This window comes from Thamnophis sirtalis, unplaced genomic scaffold (assembly GCF_051295495.1).
Source record: "Thamnophis sirtalis isolate CommonGarterSnake01/CBP01778 unplaced genomic scaffold, rThaSir2_p1.2 scaffold_5, whole genome shotgun sequence".
In the NCBI taxonomy this organism is placed as follows: domain Eukaryota; kingdom Metazoa; phylum Chordata; class Lepidosauria; order Squamata; family Natricidae; genus Thamnophis; species Thamnophis sirtalis.
In genome coordinates this window covers 27,959,016-27,974,825 of record NW_028261385.1, presented here as the reverse complement: position 1 = coordinate 27,974,825, position 15,810 = coordinate 27,959,016, and the positions used below count along the sequence as shown (strand labels likewise).

The 15,810-nt window shown below is 39.5% G+C and overlaps 2 protein-coding genes across 3 annotated transcripts in view; one reads left to right on the top strand and one right to left on the bottom strand.

Moving 5' to 3' along the window:
• MTREX (Mtr4 exosome RNA helicase) overlaps positions 1 to 5,650 on the bottom strand; it is a 45,290-nt gene extending 39,640 nt beyond the window's left edge. The window contains exons 1-3 of the mRNA XM_087715502.1: positions 5,469 to 5,650; positions 2,907 to 3,044; positions 1,672 to 1,738 (exon numbers count right to left, since the gene is read on the bottom strand). Of these exons, the coding sequence (XP_087571628.1) occupies positions 1,672 to 1,738; positions 2,907 to 3,044; positions 5,469 to 5,584 (321 nt within the window). The 5' untranslated portion in view covers positions 5,585 to 5,650. The remainder of the gene's footprint in view (positions 1 to 1,671; positions 1,739 to 2,906; positions 3,045 to 5,468) is intronic.
• Positions 5,651 to 6,069: 419 nt separating this feature from the next.
• Positions 6,070 to 15,810, top strand: part of DHX29 (DExH-box helicase 29) — a 31,777-nt gene continuing 22,036 nt past the window's right edge. Inside the window, exons 1-6 of one of the 2 annotated variants that reach the window (XM_087715500.1) lie at positions 6,070 to 6,340; positions 8,633 to 8,700; positions 10,233 to 10,346; positions 11,805 to 11,934; positions 13,409 to 13,548; positions 14,608 to 14,730. In XM_087715500.1, coding sequence (XP_087571626.1) covers positions 6,139 to 6,340; positions 8,633 to 8,700; positions 10,233 to 10,346; positions 11,805 to 11,934; positions 13,409 to 13,548; positions 14,608 to 14,730 — 777 coding nt within the window. In that variant the 5' untranslated portion in view covers positions 6,070 to 6,138. Of the gene's footprint in view, positions 6,341 to 6,367; positions 6,637 to 8,632; positions 8,701 to 10,232; positions 10,347 to 11,804; positions 11,935 to 13,408; positions 13,549 to 14,607; positions 14,731 to 15,810 lie in introns of those variants that run through there. The other variant, XM_087715501.1, reaches the window with a different exon arrangement.

The window sequence follows — 15,810 nt, the reverse complement described above, 5'->3', positions numbered from 1 at the left end:
CAGTTAGACTTATATACCGCTTTATAGGGCTTTCAGCCCTCTCTAAGCGGTTTACAGAGTCAGCATATTGCCCCCACAATCTGGGTCCTCATTTTACCCACCTCGGAAGGATGGAAGGCTGAGTCAACCTTGAGCCGGTGAGATTTGAACCGCCGAACTGCAGATAGCAGTCAGCTGAAGTGACCTGCAGTACTGCACTCTACCCACTGCGCCACCTCGGCCCAAAAGCCCGATTGGGCTTATTATCTGTGGAGGTCTTATTATCAGAGAAACAGGGTAATGTTCAAAGCAGAGTACATAATGTTTCCTCCTTCCATTTCTGACCCCTCCAAAAATAGGGAACATAAGCAGGCTGAGGGAGAATGACTGGCCCAAAGTTACCTAGTGAGCTTCTATAAATGACAGTACACACAAACCTGAGTTTTCCCAGCAATCTCCAATATTTTAACCACTGTATCACCTGCCTGTCTTTGTATAGAAACCAAATAATTTCAAATGATTTAAATCCATTTCTTTGTTTATAAGCCTTAACAATTACAGATTGTCATTTACTTCTGACCAGACATGTAGCAATTGTTCAAAGTTACAACCATCTAGAAAAAGGGGATTTATGACCTTGCTTTGAAATTCCAATGTTTGGGCTCCCTCAGCAACATGACATTTGAAATGTCCCACAGCCATCTTTTACGACTGCTGAAAACCAGCAGCTACTTCCCGTTTTCAGATCCACAAGGAACCACTGGTGTGCTTAAAGACAGTGATGTTCACTTAACAAGCACGGACTGGTTTAACTAATGCAAAAACACTGTAAAAATGAATCGGCTACGTGACTGACCCATTTTATGACAGTAATAACATCTGACAGTAATAGATAGCCTCTATTATGGCCACATGTTGAGAATTATTTGTAGTTTGGTTCCAACTAAGGTTGGAACCCCTCAACTTGTTCATTTTGCATTACCACTTACTTCAAGAACATTTCAAAACAGTAACATTATTAATCAACCTGATTATATGGTCTGCAAGAAACTCTTTTTCCAGAGCTGACAACCATTTCTGTTCCTTAATGACTTTCTCTCAACCTTCAGAATGCTAATGACCAGATGACTGATAATTTGGTCAATAAAGAGGTAAACTGCCCATAAATTTAATGCTTATCTCCTAGAACTAACATAATTTTATATTACCTAAATAAGAGAGATTTAGAACGCTCTATCTACCTTTTTGTTAATTAAACAGCTAAACTAATGAATATCACAATACCAATCTCATTGCTATTTATCTCATATCTATATAAAGTGCTTGGGTTCCCTTATATTGCAGTTTAGAAATGGAAAACAGAGTATAAATATAGGTTTATGGAGATGGGACTAGGCACATGAGTTTCTTTTTAATTTCTATTTCCACTGAAGATGAACATTTAGCTCATATTATATCAGTTCAAAAATGTCTCTTCTTTTCCCCATTACTTATTCTCACACAGAAAAGCAAACTAGAGCTAAGCAGTTTTCTACTCCTATTTGAAAAGTTTTTTATTTTTATTTTTTAACATACATATAATCCAAAGTATACCATTACATCTTAAGTAGTTTTCTACTTAATAGTATTCTCAACTCAATATAGTAGCCCTATATAAAACAGCATTCATCACCACACAAATCTCACACTCACCTCATGTGTACAGCCTTCAATAGTTTCAACAGCTTGTACCTTTACTTTTGGCATCACATCTGCCAAACTGAAATGAAAACCACATTAATATATTCGTTAGTAATGAAATGTGCATGTTGTACTTTACTTTTAAAGATTAATGATGCTGATAATGATCATTATCCATACATCCAAGTCCATATTCTGGACAGAAAGGACCACTGGTTTAAAAGCGGGATCAAAAAAGCTATATATGTTAAAACTGAACAGCCCTCTTTCAACAGAAGAGGGATATGGCACTACTTATCTCCTGTCTACAACTCAGTTCTTTCAGCAGTCCCAAGGTTTCACACCCATTTGCACTCTGATTCAGGTGACCCCAAGGGTATCCCAAGTGGCCTCAACAACTTTCAGAGAGCTAACAACCAACCTTTAGAATGTTAATGACCAGATGACTGCAAGAATATAAATCCTTCTATTCCCTACCAGTCAGAACTGAAGAAGCTTCTTAGAAGAGAAGTGAAACATCTTCAAGGGAAAAAACCAAGAAAGTCCAGTTGCCATTTGTAAAGCATTTACTTCTTGTGGTGCACCAGGAAACTCAGCCCCGGGTGACGCAAGAAGCAGCCCAAGATCTACTGTGTGCCAGAAAGTCCTAGCCCAGCATGGCCCACCAAAATGGTACCAGCTTCACACAAAATGGTCTGGTTGCCAGCTTCTGCAAAGTGTTTCTTGGCAAGAAGAGCCAGGCTAGGTACATTTCATCAGCAATGGGAGAAAGAAGACAGGAAGGTCAGATGAGGCAAGAGAGTCTATGAGGCAAAAAAAAGAGGCATAGATGGGGAGAAATAGGTAGCTGGAAGTAGATGAAGTTCCTCTGTGATCATAAGTGCAGGCAAGTGCCCAAATTTTGACCACATGATAGTGGGGGTACTGCAATGACTATAACTTCAGGTTGTAAATCTCTAAACATTCAAAACATTTCACATACATTTTTTCAGCAATTTTTTGCATCAAGTCTTGAAGACACCTGGAGTAAGATTTATTCTACTCACTGGGAACAATGAAAAATACAGAACTGCTTAACAAATCATTTCTAATACAACCAGTGTTAGATGATAAAACAGTTAATAGCTTCTAATATATGTCTTTCTACAGTATTTTTTGTGCAGTTGCCCATCAATCATTCCTATCTCTTCTATTCTTAAAAAAAATCATAAGCATTTCCAAGCCTAATATATACAACTCATTCTTACTTAAGATCATCCGTAGAGATGTCATCCAACTTTGGTCTCTTTCCCAAATCTGTAATATCTGCACCACTAAATTCTGCATCACGCTTTTTTTTGGCTTGGATTTTTGCAGGCACCACAGGTTTGCCATCTCGTTGTTTTCTAAATGGAAATATTAAAAAATAGAGACCAGGAATCAGCTCTGATGAATCACATAAGAAAAGCCCAACATATTAACAAACTCTGCTCAAATATCCAATATTGCAGTGATGAAATAAAAATTCCCAAAAGCATTATTCCCCTTGTACATTACCTCTTAACGGTACCCAAACAGGAAAAAGTACCATCATCTTTCTGAATAGGTTACACTACAGCAGAGGTGTCAAACTCAATTTCATTGGATTGGATCCTCAGACAAACTTTTAAAGACACACCAGGCGTTCAAATCGGGGCTCAGCTGTCTCTCACGGACTTGGTGTATGCTGATGACATCGTCTTCTTTGCTGAAACAGCCCAAACCGCCCAAAATACCCTGGATGCATTACAAGCAAATGCTAACAAGCTCGGCCTGGTGATAAATGGTGCAAAAACCAAATTCATTTTCACGGGCACTCAACCAGCTCAACTGCACCTCGAAGGCAACCCTATCGAAAGAGTAGGCACGTTTAAATATTTGGGGTCGATCATCGACAGCCAACGTGTAGTGGCTACAAATGACATCAAAAGCCGCATTGGCAATGCTACAGCCGCATTCGCCTCTTTAAGGAAGTGCCTGTGGAGCCAAAATGACGTGACGATTGCGACCAAGATGAGGATATTTAATGCTTCCATCCGCACAATCTTACTGTACGGCTCGGAATCGTGGACTTTACTTAAAAGTGACCTGAACCTATTAGAACGATTCCAACTAAGATGCCTGCGCAACATTCTGCACATAACTCTACGGGACCGATGGAAAAACGAAACGGTATTGCAGCTGTGTAAAAACCAAACTACAATCGAACTTTACCTAAGAAGACAACGACTTAGATGGTTTGGACACGTTTGCCGTATGGACAATAGCCGATTACCTTACCGATTGATTAACTCGCTGCGACCGGATGGGTGGAAAATCGCACGAAATGCCCCAAAGAAAACGTGGATATCCCAAGTGGCTCACGATCTTCAACCACTCCATTTCTCGATAACCGATGCCCAACAAGCCGCCCTAAATCGGAATCAATGGCGTGCTGTAATCCGTGACGTCCTGCCCCTGGCCTTCACAATGCAACGGTCACTGCCTTATGGACGTTGACATTTACGAAGATTAAGTCCAAGTAAGTCCAATTTCATTGACAGCCGCATCAGGGTTGTGTTTGACTCAGGGGACCGGAGTGGGTATGGCCAGGGCCAGCTCGACATCACTTGTGTCAGGGGTGCCTGTGGTGTCCTGAGCACTCTGCCAGTGAAAACAGGCTCCCGAGCTCTGTTTTTGGATGCAATGGTCTCTCCCAGCTAAAACGAAACTTGCGAGGGTTGTGCATAGCGCTCCTGAGCTGTGTTTTGGCTGGCAGAGGCATCATGGGCCAGATACTTTGCTGTTTTCAGGGTGGCCCCAAGGTCCAGATTTAAGCACTCTGTGGGCCGGATCTGGCCCCCCCGGCCTTGAGTTTGACACCCCTGCACTATAGCATAAATAAGGGAGGAATCAATTCCCCAAATGTGTAATATTCATCTGAATACCCCACTGGTGGTATTCAGCAAGTAAACAGGAACACTCAAGACAGGAAGAACCTCTGTTAATTGGAATTTTGGGACCTGGAAGTATCACACACCAAAGGATGTTTCCTGGAGGTCAGATGTGGAACACACTATCCTCCATACCCGTTTCATTTATTTATTTATTTGTTTTGGCAAGTGTGTATAAGATAATAGATATAAGTACATACAAGGTTATAAATACATGAAATGGATACGAATAAAAGGGGTTGTTAGGACAGGGACAGTGGGCATGTTGATGCGCTTATGCCCACATTATGACTTTTAGATTTATATCACAGCTTCAATCAGTTTGCAGAAGGTTCAAAGTGGCAGCCTCCCTTTATTTTATCCTTCACAAGAACTATGTAATATGGTATAGTTGATGCGCTTATGCCCGCATTATGTCTTTTAGATTTATATCACAGCTTCAATCAGTCTGCAGAAGGCTCATATTAGTGGCTCCCTTTATTTTATCCTCCACAAGAGCCACGTAATACGGTAAAGTGAGGGAAAGCGCCTGGCACAAAAGGTCATTTGGTGAGTCCTGTGACTGAACCTAAATTCCCCAATCCAACAACAGAAAAACTAAAAACGAAACAAGTTGGCTCTCTGTATCCCGCACATCCTGGTCCCATGTGGATAAAAGAAAGTAAATCGGATATGAAATCAAGACCTGTAGGGAGCTCCTTTTTTTCTCTCTGTTGGTTCTTAGTACTAAGAAAAAAACTGTAGTGCCTGCCTTTAACTAATTCATGCTTGACGAAATAAATAAATAAAGATATTCACGTTTACTACTAGGAAGAGATCCCGCCCCTAATCTCTTCAATCCCGCATTTGGTTCCTCACCCTGACTTGTTTGAAGTGATCGCCTCAGGTGTCCCCTTCGTTTCCTTCAAGCCAGAAGCGGAGGCGCCATCGTCTTCGAACACGCTGAACAGCTCATCGCCGAAAGCGTCCGCCATCTTTCCCCCGCAAGCTCGGCAACGGCGGTTCCACCAACCACAACAACCCGCCACGGGGAAACGACGACAGAGTAAAGGGCTAGAGCGGCTAAAGCCAAACTTCCGGTGGACGTCGACGTCCGCCGGTTGCTCATAGAGATAACAAAGGGAGGAAAGGCATACTCCCCATTTTTATTTCATTTTAACATGACTTTGATCACAAACCTTCCCCGCCAAATTAAAATCTTAGTAAACAAATATAACAGAAAGGATTTCTCAACCCATGAGATAGTTTTATCTCTATTTTTTCTAGAGCTTTGAAGAGCGAGAAAGCTTAAGTTAGACTCTAACTGACAGAGGTCTTCAAACTTGATAACTTTAAGATTTGTGGACTTCAACACCCATAATTCTGGAAGTTGAAGTCCACAAGTCTTAGAGTTGAGTTTTGGGCGGAAGTCGCTGCCTGTCCCCTTCCCCTGATCCAACGGCGATGGGCGATGACGTCAGCAGCCGGCGCTCATTCCCGGATGTAAGCAGAACCGGCGTGAGAGCTTTGTCGCGAGCCCATCTCGGCCATGGGTGGCAAGAACAAGAAGCACAAGGGCGGCAGCGGGGCGGCAGGAGCGGGCGCCGTCCGTCCCGTGGCGGTCGCAGCGGCCCGGGCTAAAGCGGTGGGCGCCGCCGCGGCTGAATCGGGCGCCGCCGGAGAAGCCGCTTGCAAAAGACCTCTGGTGCCCCGGCCGAGCCCTGCCGGGAAAGACCTGCGCGTTAAGCAAGGTAGAAAAGGAGAGGCACGGAGAGCAGCGCCCGTCGCCTTTCCTGGCAGAATTCAGTGGGACTCGCTCGCTTCCTCCTGGGAGCGGTGGGGCCAAGAGGGGCAGGACGGAGATCCGCTTCCCTCAACCGAGGACTGTTGCAGGCGAGTCGGGTGGGATGTTTTAGGCTGACCCACCCGCTGGACTTTCGGTTGGAGGAGGCTGAGCTGCATCTCAGAGCTGGAAAAACAACATAATTATCTGTTTTTAACTTGGGCTTCCTGTGCTGACACTCCAGTGTTGAAATAGGAGCCAATGGTGATTCCCCCCCACCCTTTGAAATCCAGGTTCACTAGGGAAAAGTGTGGGACATGGAAGAAAGTCCAATTCTGTTTATATTTTCCATATTTGAGCTCCATCCTATTTTAAGCTTTCTATCCTAAGGGTAGAAAATGAGAGCCCTTTCTGTTATTGTTAGTTGGTGTCCGACCCATCGCAACCCCATGGACAACGTTCCTCCAGGCCTTCCTATCCTCTACCATCCTCTGGAGTCCATTTAAGCTCACGCCTGCTGCTTCAGTGACTCCATCCAGCCACCTCATTCTCTGTCGTCCCATTCTTTTTTTGCCCTCAGTCGTTTCCAGCATTCGGCTCTTCTCCAGTGAGTCCTTCCTTCTCATTAGGTGCCCAAAGTATTTGAGTTTCATCTTCAGGATCTGGCCTTCTAAAGAGCAGTCAGGGTTGATCTCCTCTAGGACTGACCCGTTTGATCGCCTTTCAGTCCAAGGGACTCACAGGAGTCTTCTCCAGCACCAGAGTTCAAAGGCCTCAATTCTTTGGTGCTCAGCCTTTCTTATGGTCCAGCTTTCACAGCCATACAATGCAATTGGGAAAACCATAGCCTTGACTATATGCATTTTTGTTGGCAGGGTGATGTCTCTGCTTTTTAGTATGCTTTTGTATATTATGCTTGTAGGCATGAATAAAGTACTTGAGCCTCTTTTACAGCTAGATTCTTGGCGATTTCTTGCATGCACATGTGGCTTTCTTGCCAACTCTAGAGAAGTACTTTGGCTATTGCCATCTAGGATTTTTTTTCCTTTCCAAATCTACTCCTGGTGTCACCTCAAGCTCTCTCACCAGGCCTGACCCTCTGAAACTCATTAACCATATACTTTTTTCTGACTATTAGTATTTTAGGGAATTCATAGCAAACCATATGTCTGATTGCCAACATCAACCTAGCAGAAAGTGCCAAATTATAAAACTAAAGACTATGTATGGATGTTTGATTATAAATTACAAAAGAGTGCTTGAATTCTGGATATTTTGTGGCCTCAGATGAATAAGGTAAAGGTAAAGTTCCCCTCACACATATGTGCTAGTTGTTCCTAAGTGGTCATTTGGTTGGCATGACTAAATGCTGAAGGCGCGCAGAACACTGTTTCGTTCCCACCGAAAATGGTCCCTATTTTTCTACTTGCATTTTTATATGCTTTCAAACTGCTAGGTTGGCAGAAGCTGGGACAAGTGACGGGAGTTCACTCCGTTACGCAGCACTAGGGATTCAAACCGCCGAACTGCCAACCTTTCTGATTGACAAGCTCAGCATCTTAGCCACTGTGCTTCAGATGAATATGAAACTAAAAATGTGTTATTGAGAAGTTATAAACTTTTCCACTTGCCTTTATCCATAAATTAACCCAGCAGCAGTAATGCAGAATTAGTTGCAAATAAACAGAAACAGCTCTATCTTTTCATTTACAACAAAATCAACAAAACATGCATTTCTTGAATCTGCTGTTTGAAATCTAGAGCTGTTTTCTTTCCCCCTGTGTAGAATAATTCTCTTAGATGAACTTCAAGTTAAACTGCTGTTAACAGCAAATATGTAATGGGAGATGATAAAAGTATATAAAATTATACATAGGAGTAGAATATAATTCAGTGAAGGTGGATGTAGGATAGTGGAAAATTAAAGGAATAACAGGGACTTCATTCATTAAAAACATTTATATACTCACCCATGTTATATCAAGCTCTGGACATCTACAATTATCTAAAACAGCTTGCAAAAGTAAGGTTTTATGAGCATTAACTTGGATATTTTAAAAAGAGAAGTAGAGTAATGCTACCAATTGGTACTAGTTACAATTACAAAATTCAAATATCTAAGGCATTATGGGTTCTTACTATCTGGTTCAGGAATTGCTCTCAGTACTTTTGTGTCTTGTTTTCATATCCTATACATTTTTGCTAGAATGCTGTACTAATATGTTGGCTTTGTCAAATAATTATTTGCTTAACTATACAGGTCCAAAAACATATACCTTTGGTTCTGCGGTTGACGCCAATGCAAGTACAGATGAGTCTATTCTTAAGGTGAGATGATTTGTTAGATGGAAAATATAAATCTTTGGGGAGGGAGCATAACAGACTGAAACCTTAAATTGAAAAATTATATACAGTATATAAAATTTAAATAAATCACTATTAAATTTATTAAATAAATTTAGCACATACCGTATTTTTCAGAGTATAAGACGCACCTTTTTTCCTCAAAAAAAAGGCTGAAAATCTGGGTGCAACATTTTTTGCCTCCCAAAGCCCCGCCCCCTTCACCAAAATGGCCTTGCATACCCCTATGGAGGCTTTCAGCGAGCTCCTGGGGGCTGGGGAGGGCAGAAATGAGCAAAAAAGAGGCCGTTTTTTGCCCCCCAGCAGCACTCTATAGGCCTCCATAAGGCTATACATGCAAAAAAATTTACAAAAAATGAGCCCATTTTTGTGAAAAAGGGGGCCGTGTTTTGCTTGTTTTGGGGGGCCCCAACCCCCAGGAGCACTCTGCAAGCTCCCTCCCCGCCCAGGCTATTCATGCCTTTTATTTGAAAAAAACGGGCCCGTTTTCGGGAGGTTTGCAGAGTGCAAAAAACTTTTTTTTTCCTTTTGGAAAGCTCTTTAACTGATTGATGAGAATTACATTGATCAAGTACTATGCCAGCAGAAACAAAGTCTTAGGTGCTGCAGATTGTCAGTGATTTCCTTCTCTAGCATATGGATACGTACACCTGGAAACATCTACCTACTCTCTCTCTCCCTACCTGCCGACCTGTTGTATTTCTCGCTCTCGCTCTCTATCCCTCTATCTACCTACTCTCTCTCCCCCCCTACCTATCTACTGTATTTCTCTCTGTCTCTCTCTTTCTATTTCTTTCTTTCTACCCCTCTACCTAACTACCTACCCTTTCTCTCTCTCTTTCCCTACCTACCTACTGTATTTCTCCCTCCCTCCCTATCTACCTACGTACCTATCTACTCTCTCCCCCCCCTACCTATCTACTGTATTTCTCTCTCTCTCCTCCTCTGTCCACCTACATACCTACCTACTCCCTCTCTCTCTCCCTACCTATCTACGGTATTTCTCTCTCTCTTTCTATCCCTCTACCTACCTATCCCCCCTCTCTCCCTCTCTCTCTTTCTCTCTCTCTCTCTCTCTCCCTACCTACTGTATTTCTTTCTCTCTTCCTCTCTCTCTCTCTTCCTCTCTCTCTATCCCTTTATTTATCTACCTACCTACCTAACTACTCTCTCTCTCTCTATCCCTACCTACCTACTTTATTTCTCTCTCTTTCTCTCCCTCTCTCTTCCTCTATCTACCTACCTACTTTTTAAAAAAATTGCCTCTTCAAAACCTTGGCGCGTCTTATACTCCGTTGCGTCTTATACTCCAGAAAAATACAGTAAATAATATATAGACAGTCACATACACACCCAGATACACAATTCAGTAACTTTTTCCATAAATATATAGAAAAAGTATTCAAGCGCATACTTTTGAGCTGAATCTTAAGCTGTGAATGTGCTTTGTTCAACCATATTTAAAACTTGTAACCAAGATTTTTTTTTCATTTCAGGTCATAATTAATAGTAATTTGGAAAAAAGAATTATTGCCATAATCAATGAGCATAAAAAACAAACTGGTGAAAAAGGAATGATTTCTAGAAGACTAACTGCTAAAAAATTACAGGTAAACTTTGAGACTCTTTTAGTTCATTAATATTTAACATATCTTTTTAATGAAGTAAATTATATACATCCTCTAGAGAAGATAAAGGTTTCTATATTACAGTATATTAATGATTTGTGGTCCATTGTTCCTATTTGATATATTAAACTGACATAATAAAGGCAAAGATGACTTGTGTATGTTTACTTTCAGTATTCATGATATACTGTAATATATTTCAGGTTCTTGCATTATTATAATCCACTTTCCTACTTTTCCATGGATTGTGTTCTATACTGGTTTCACTTATTTGTGATTAATTTTACTTAGTCTTGTATTGTTTTCTATTTAGTTGTTCTATTCAAATTGGGTAGCAAATATTTAGAAAAAAACCTGTGAAAGTCACCTCAAAGCGAGAAGGGCAGCAGATAAGTCAAATAAGTAAATAAATAAATTCTAACCCATGGAGGTTAAAAATCAAGGCACTTCAAGTAGTGAGATAGCTAGGGGCTTGTTGAAGAGATGTATCTTGATGACTTCTCTAAAGGCTGAAAGGAATGGATCCAACTTCAACTCTGAGACAATGAATTCTGTAGCCTGAGAGTGTTACAAGAGAAGGTCTTCACCTCATGTCTAGGTAATGAACAAATGAAACAAGGGACTTCTGCAAAATAGCTTCTCTTGCAGATCTTAGTGCCTGTAAAGTTTGTGTCATGAAACAGCCTAGCTAGAGCTTTAAAGATTGACACTAGCACTAGTACTTAGAAAACAATTGACAACTAGTGAACTTCTTTCTGTGTGGCCATAACACTGATGATACTTCATTATATCATTGACTCTGGAACAGCCAAGTGATCTCTCCCAATGCTTGGAGATTATGCATGTTTTGGGGAGAAACTATTTCTAAATGAGTTAGCGTGAGTATTTGTATCATCCAGATCTGAACTTATTGTTTTGTACTAATCATTGTTTTTAACAATTGTAAACTGCAGAGAGTCACTGGGAATTGGGCAACATATAAATCCAGTGTATTGTTATTATTAATGTGATTCCATTATTATGCACTGGTTAACAAACTTTAGTATTGATTCAACTTTCTGGATTCTTTTTAAGAATACACTTATACACTTTTGTATAAAGTGTGCAATAGTGACAGTTGTATAGATATACTTTTTGCCATAGCTACTCACCTAGGATGCCTGAAAATTAAACATTCCCATTAGGCTTACTCTTTCAAAGAAAGAAAGAGTGAAAGAAAACCTAAACCCTTAAATCTGATTCCTTTGACCATCAATGGTTCCTTGCTTTTATACTTGTAACGTATATCTGGGGTTACCTCAATTTATCTCTATCTACCTACCCACTTTTTAAAAAATTTGCCTCTTCAAAACCTTGGTTATACTCCGAAAAATACAGGTATATAGAAAAATAGTTACAGATTTCCTAAGTGATATTCTATAATGCATTGTTGTTTTATAGGACGTATACATGGCTTTGCAAGGATTTTCTTTCAAGACTGAAGATATTGAAGAAGCTATGAATAATACTATCTTGTATGGTGGTGACCTACATTCTGCACTTGACTGGCTATGTTTAAATTTATCTGATGGTAATGAGGATGGCAGCTTTATGAATTTTGAGAAATCCAATGTAAACAAAGCATTCTCTAAGGCTTCAAATTTTCTGTATTTATTAATTTACATTGACCATTTCAGGTTTTTATCTATTGGCTGTTCTAGAAATTAAAAATTAATCTTAATTTAACAATATCAAGGCAGATGTCTATCGAAATTTGGTGGATTTGGAAAAGCTAAACAAGATAAGATCTAGTTAGTATTTGGTTCGGAGTCAACCATTCAGTCTCAGGATTCAAGTGAGACCGAAAAGTTGAAAAAATGTGTTTCAGAAGAAGGAAATACCAAGCTACTTCCAAGTTTTAGAAATGCTTCTTAGTCACTTAAATGTTCTGCATATTAGAAGGAAAACAAACAAGAGTTTAAACTAGTTAAGTGATATTTTTTTTCTTTAGTAATTGGAAAAATATAAGGGTAATTGTAGAATTTTTTTTGTCATAATGAGATGAACTAACAAGGGACAGTCCAGAAGGGAAATGCAAATCCTATAATTATATTAGAAGCAGAGATATAATATTTGTTCTATTTTTAAAAATTAACTATATCAGTTTTAGATAATAGATTAATGATTGCTGCTACCAATAGCTATATAATACTCAATGTTATGTGGCCTAAAGATGGGCATGAACAGGTTCTTTAGCTAAATCAAAAGTCTGAAAGTAAGCCCATGAGCAGAGAAAGGTGAGCCTGTCCTTGTGTGAGAAAGAAACGTTCCTGGCTTATATGTGAGAGTTATAATGACCTTTGTGTTGGTGTAATAATCTCATACATAAATATTTTTACATAAAAGCATTTCTATTACATATTTTTGAAGTCATTCTAAAGTGAAAAGTTGTGTAACATTTTTCTTAACTATGGCTAAGAAAACTTAAAAACTTTAAACTAAAAACCCATTTAATTATGGTTTAATGTATCGTTAAAAAGGAGAAACATAGAAACAATTCTATCAATTTTGCATTTCTGGTTGTAGAAAAAAAGACTTTGGAAAAACTCAAGAGCTCTTGCTTTTTTCAATATAAGTATAGGTGCTTGCAATGAGAACTATTATGGAATTCAGCATTGCGTTATAAACTTTTTGTTACCACAATGAAGCTTTTGCCTCACTTTCTTACTGCAACTCCCCACAAATGTTCTTGTGTTATCTAGAAGGTTGGGAGTTTATCTGAAGTAGCTTTTGAGGATTGTGTGTATGAGGGATGGGGAGAATATTAAGGAAAGAGCAGATTTTCTTGCCTTTTATTTTTATTATGCTGCCAGAAATAAACCCCCAGATTCCATCTTTAGTTTTGAAATTATAGTAAGAATAGAATTAATTATAGAACAAAAGGAAGATTTTAAAGATATAATTCTAATTTACAATTACAGATAATTATCAACTATGTAGAACTAGTAAAAATTTACATAACATGTAAAATTCAATATTTGAAATTCTGTTTTGGCTTTTTAAAGATGCATTGCCTGAAGGATTCAGTCAGCAATTTGGTGAAGAGCAACAGAAAACTAGGCCTAAATTTCGTTCTCCTTTGCCAAAATCTGAAACTCCTCAGGTGCTAAACAATAAAAAGAAAGAAGATGATGGTGAGAAAAAGGTACTTTGCTGAATGTAGAGACACCATAGTCTAACTTTATGAAAAACATAACTTTAACATAAAATATATTTATTTGTTAAATTCACACTAGAAGAAGTGACTCTGGGTGGCATAAAATTTATTGTTTATTAGGAAAATGTTTATGACCGCCCAACTCACTCATGGTGGCTCATGACAGCTTACAAGATAAAACCCCATTACAAAAAAACCAATAAATCCTTATCCCCCTGGCAATAACAATCAGATCAACCACTTTAGGACTCCATGTTATTCTGAGTCCCCAGGCTGTTGGCAGAACCATAACTTCAGGGCCTTGTGAAATATTGTCAAAGTGGGACGCAATTTTATGTTTGCAGGGATGATGTTCCACAGGGAGGGATCTGCCATGGAGAAGAGCCTTGTTCTTGGGTCCACTAGATGGGCCGCCTTAGGAGAAGAGACTTGTAACATTCCTTACCTCCCTCCTTTGATGGGTCAGGTAGATATGACTGGAAAAGGCAGTCCTTCAGATAGCTTGGTCCCAGACAATGTAGGGCTGCTAATCCTCATTTACCAATGACATATAGGCAGTCCTCATTTAGTGACCACAAGTAGGATCAGCAACATGGTTGTTAAACAAAGTGGTCACTAAGCGAAAGTACAGTTGTGCTTATGATCATCAGCTTTCGTTTGCTTTACAGACTTGCAATCCTCATAAATGTGAGGATTGATCATAAAGTTACTTTTTCATAAGAGATAACTGCAGTTTTGAAACAAGGCAGTTTCCAAATGAGGACTGCTTGTAAATTAACTACAAATAGCAAATGAATCTGAAGAGTTTAGATTGGTTTGCAGTAGGAAGTAGGAAGGTATTTATGCTCTTGCATTAATGGAAGTGTGAATACAGTTTTGTAGCACTCCCTTTGCATGTTAATGAGTAACATATTAAATACAATAGGAATTTCTTATAAGGAAACCTAATTGAGTTGTACAGAGTAGTTCTAATTAAGTAATTTAGTAAATGTGTTTTTAAGATGCATAACAATTTATCTACAATGTATTCCTTTATAATATCCAAAGGTAACCACAGAAAAACAAAAAAGTATAAGTATGAAGGAACGAATCTTGCTATATGCAGAGCAGCAGAGGATTGAGGAAGAAAATGAACCTCTGAAAAATTCAGAAGAAGAAAAATTTGACCCAGTAAGTTCATGAGCTACTTCATGTAGATCTTCGCCTTTTTAACATACTGTTGTAATGCATATACTATATTAAGGGCTGTTTCTCAGGCACAAAAGATTCACTCTCGTGTCTCAAGCAAGGGTGCTCCTGAGGAGAAATATAATCTTCCCTCTTCAGATCAGAATTTTTTTTGCCCTTTTGGGAAACAGTAGGCAGATAAACAACCCTGTCCTTCTTTTTAGTACCTTAGAAAGAGTTTTCCTATTGAATAAAGGCAGAGAAAGCTGTGGATTTAGCAATAGCAATAGCAATAGCAGTTAGACTTATATACCACTTCATAGGGCTTTCAGCCCTCTCTAAGCCGTTTACAGAGTCAGCATATTGCCCCCAACAATCCGGGTCCTCATTTTACCCACCTCGGAAGGATGGAAGGCTGAGTCAGCTGAAGTAGCCTGCAGTACTGCACTCTAACCACTGCGCCACCTCGACTCTCAATTTTTTAAATTTGTTCTAGGTATTTGTTGTGGGCCAAAGCAAATAACAAAACTTCAGCAGTCTTTTACTTTAAGAAAACTTGATTGCAGCTATACTGTTGCTTGTCATTACATCCAAATGGGTATAGTTAGTGGGAAATGTTCAGAGGTTTAGCTTCTAAGTTGCAAAAATAAAACATGAATTTGGTTCAGATTAAAAGTAGGAATGTTACCTGTAAGTTTGAAATAGATCACCTTCACCATTCACATTTTCTAAGGGAAACTTGCTTCAATATGAGAATGATAGGTTTCATAATAATATGGGCTGTTTTACCTAGGATTAACATGTTGTATTAACCTTCCATGTTTCTCCGAAATCTTTTCATCTCCAAAATAAGCACCAGGTCTTATTTTTGGGTTAGGGCAGCCATTCACCCATGCCCCAACAACTGTCGCACCGCTGCTTGACTTCTTCTGCAGCTGATGCTACATGGCATATTGTGCTGATGCCACCATTTGCGGCAGGAGGCTGCATGGCACATTGTACCGTTGTGCATGTACAGCAACATGATGGAATGATGGGTTGAAGCTGGTTCTATAGTTAGCCTGGCATGCTACATACCATATT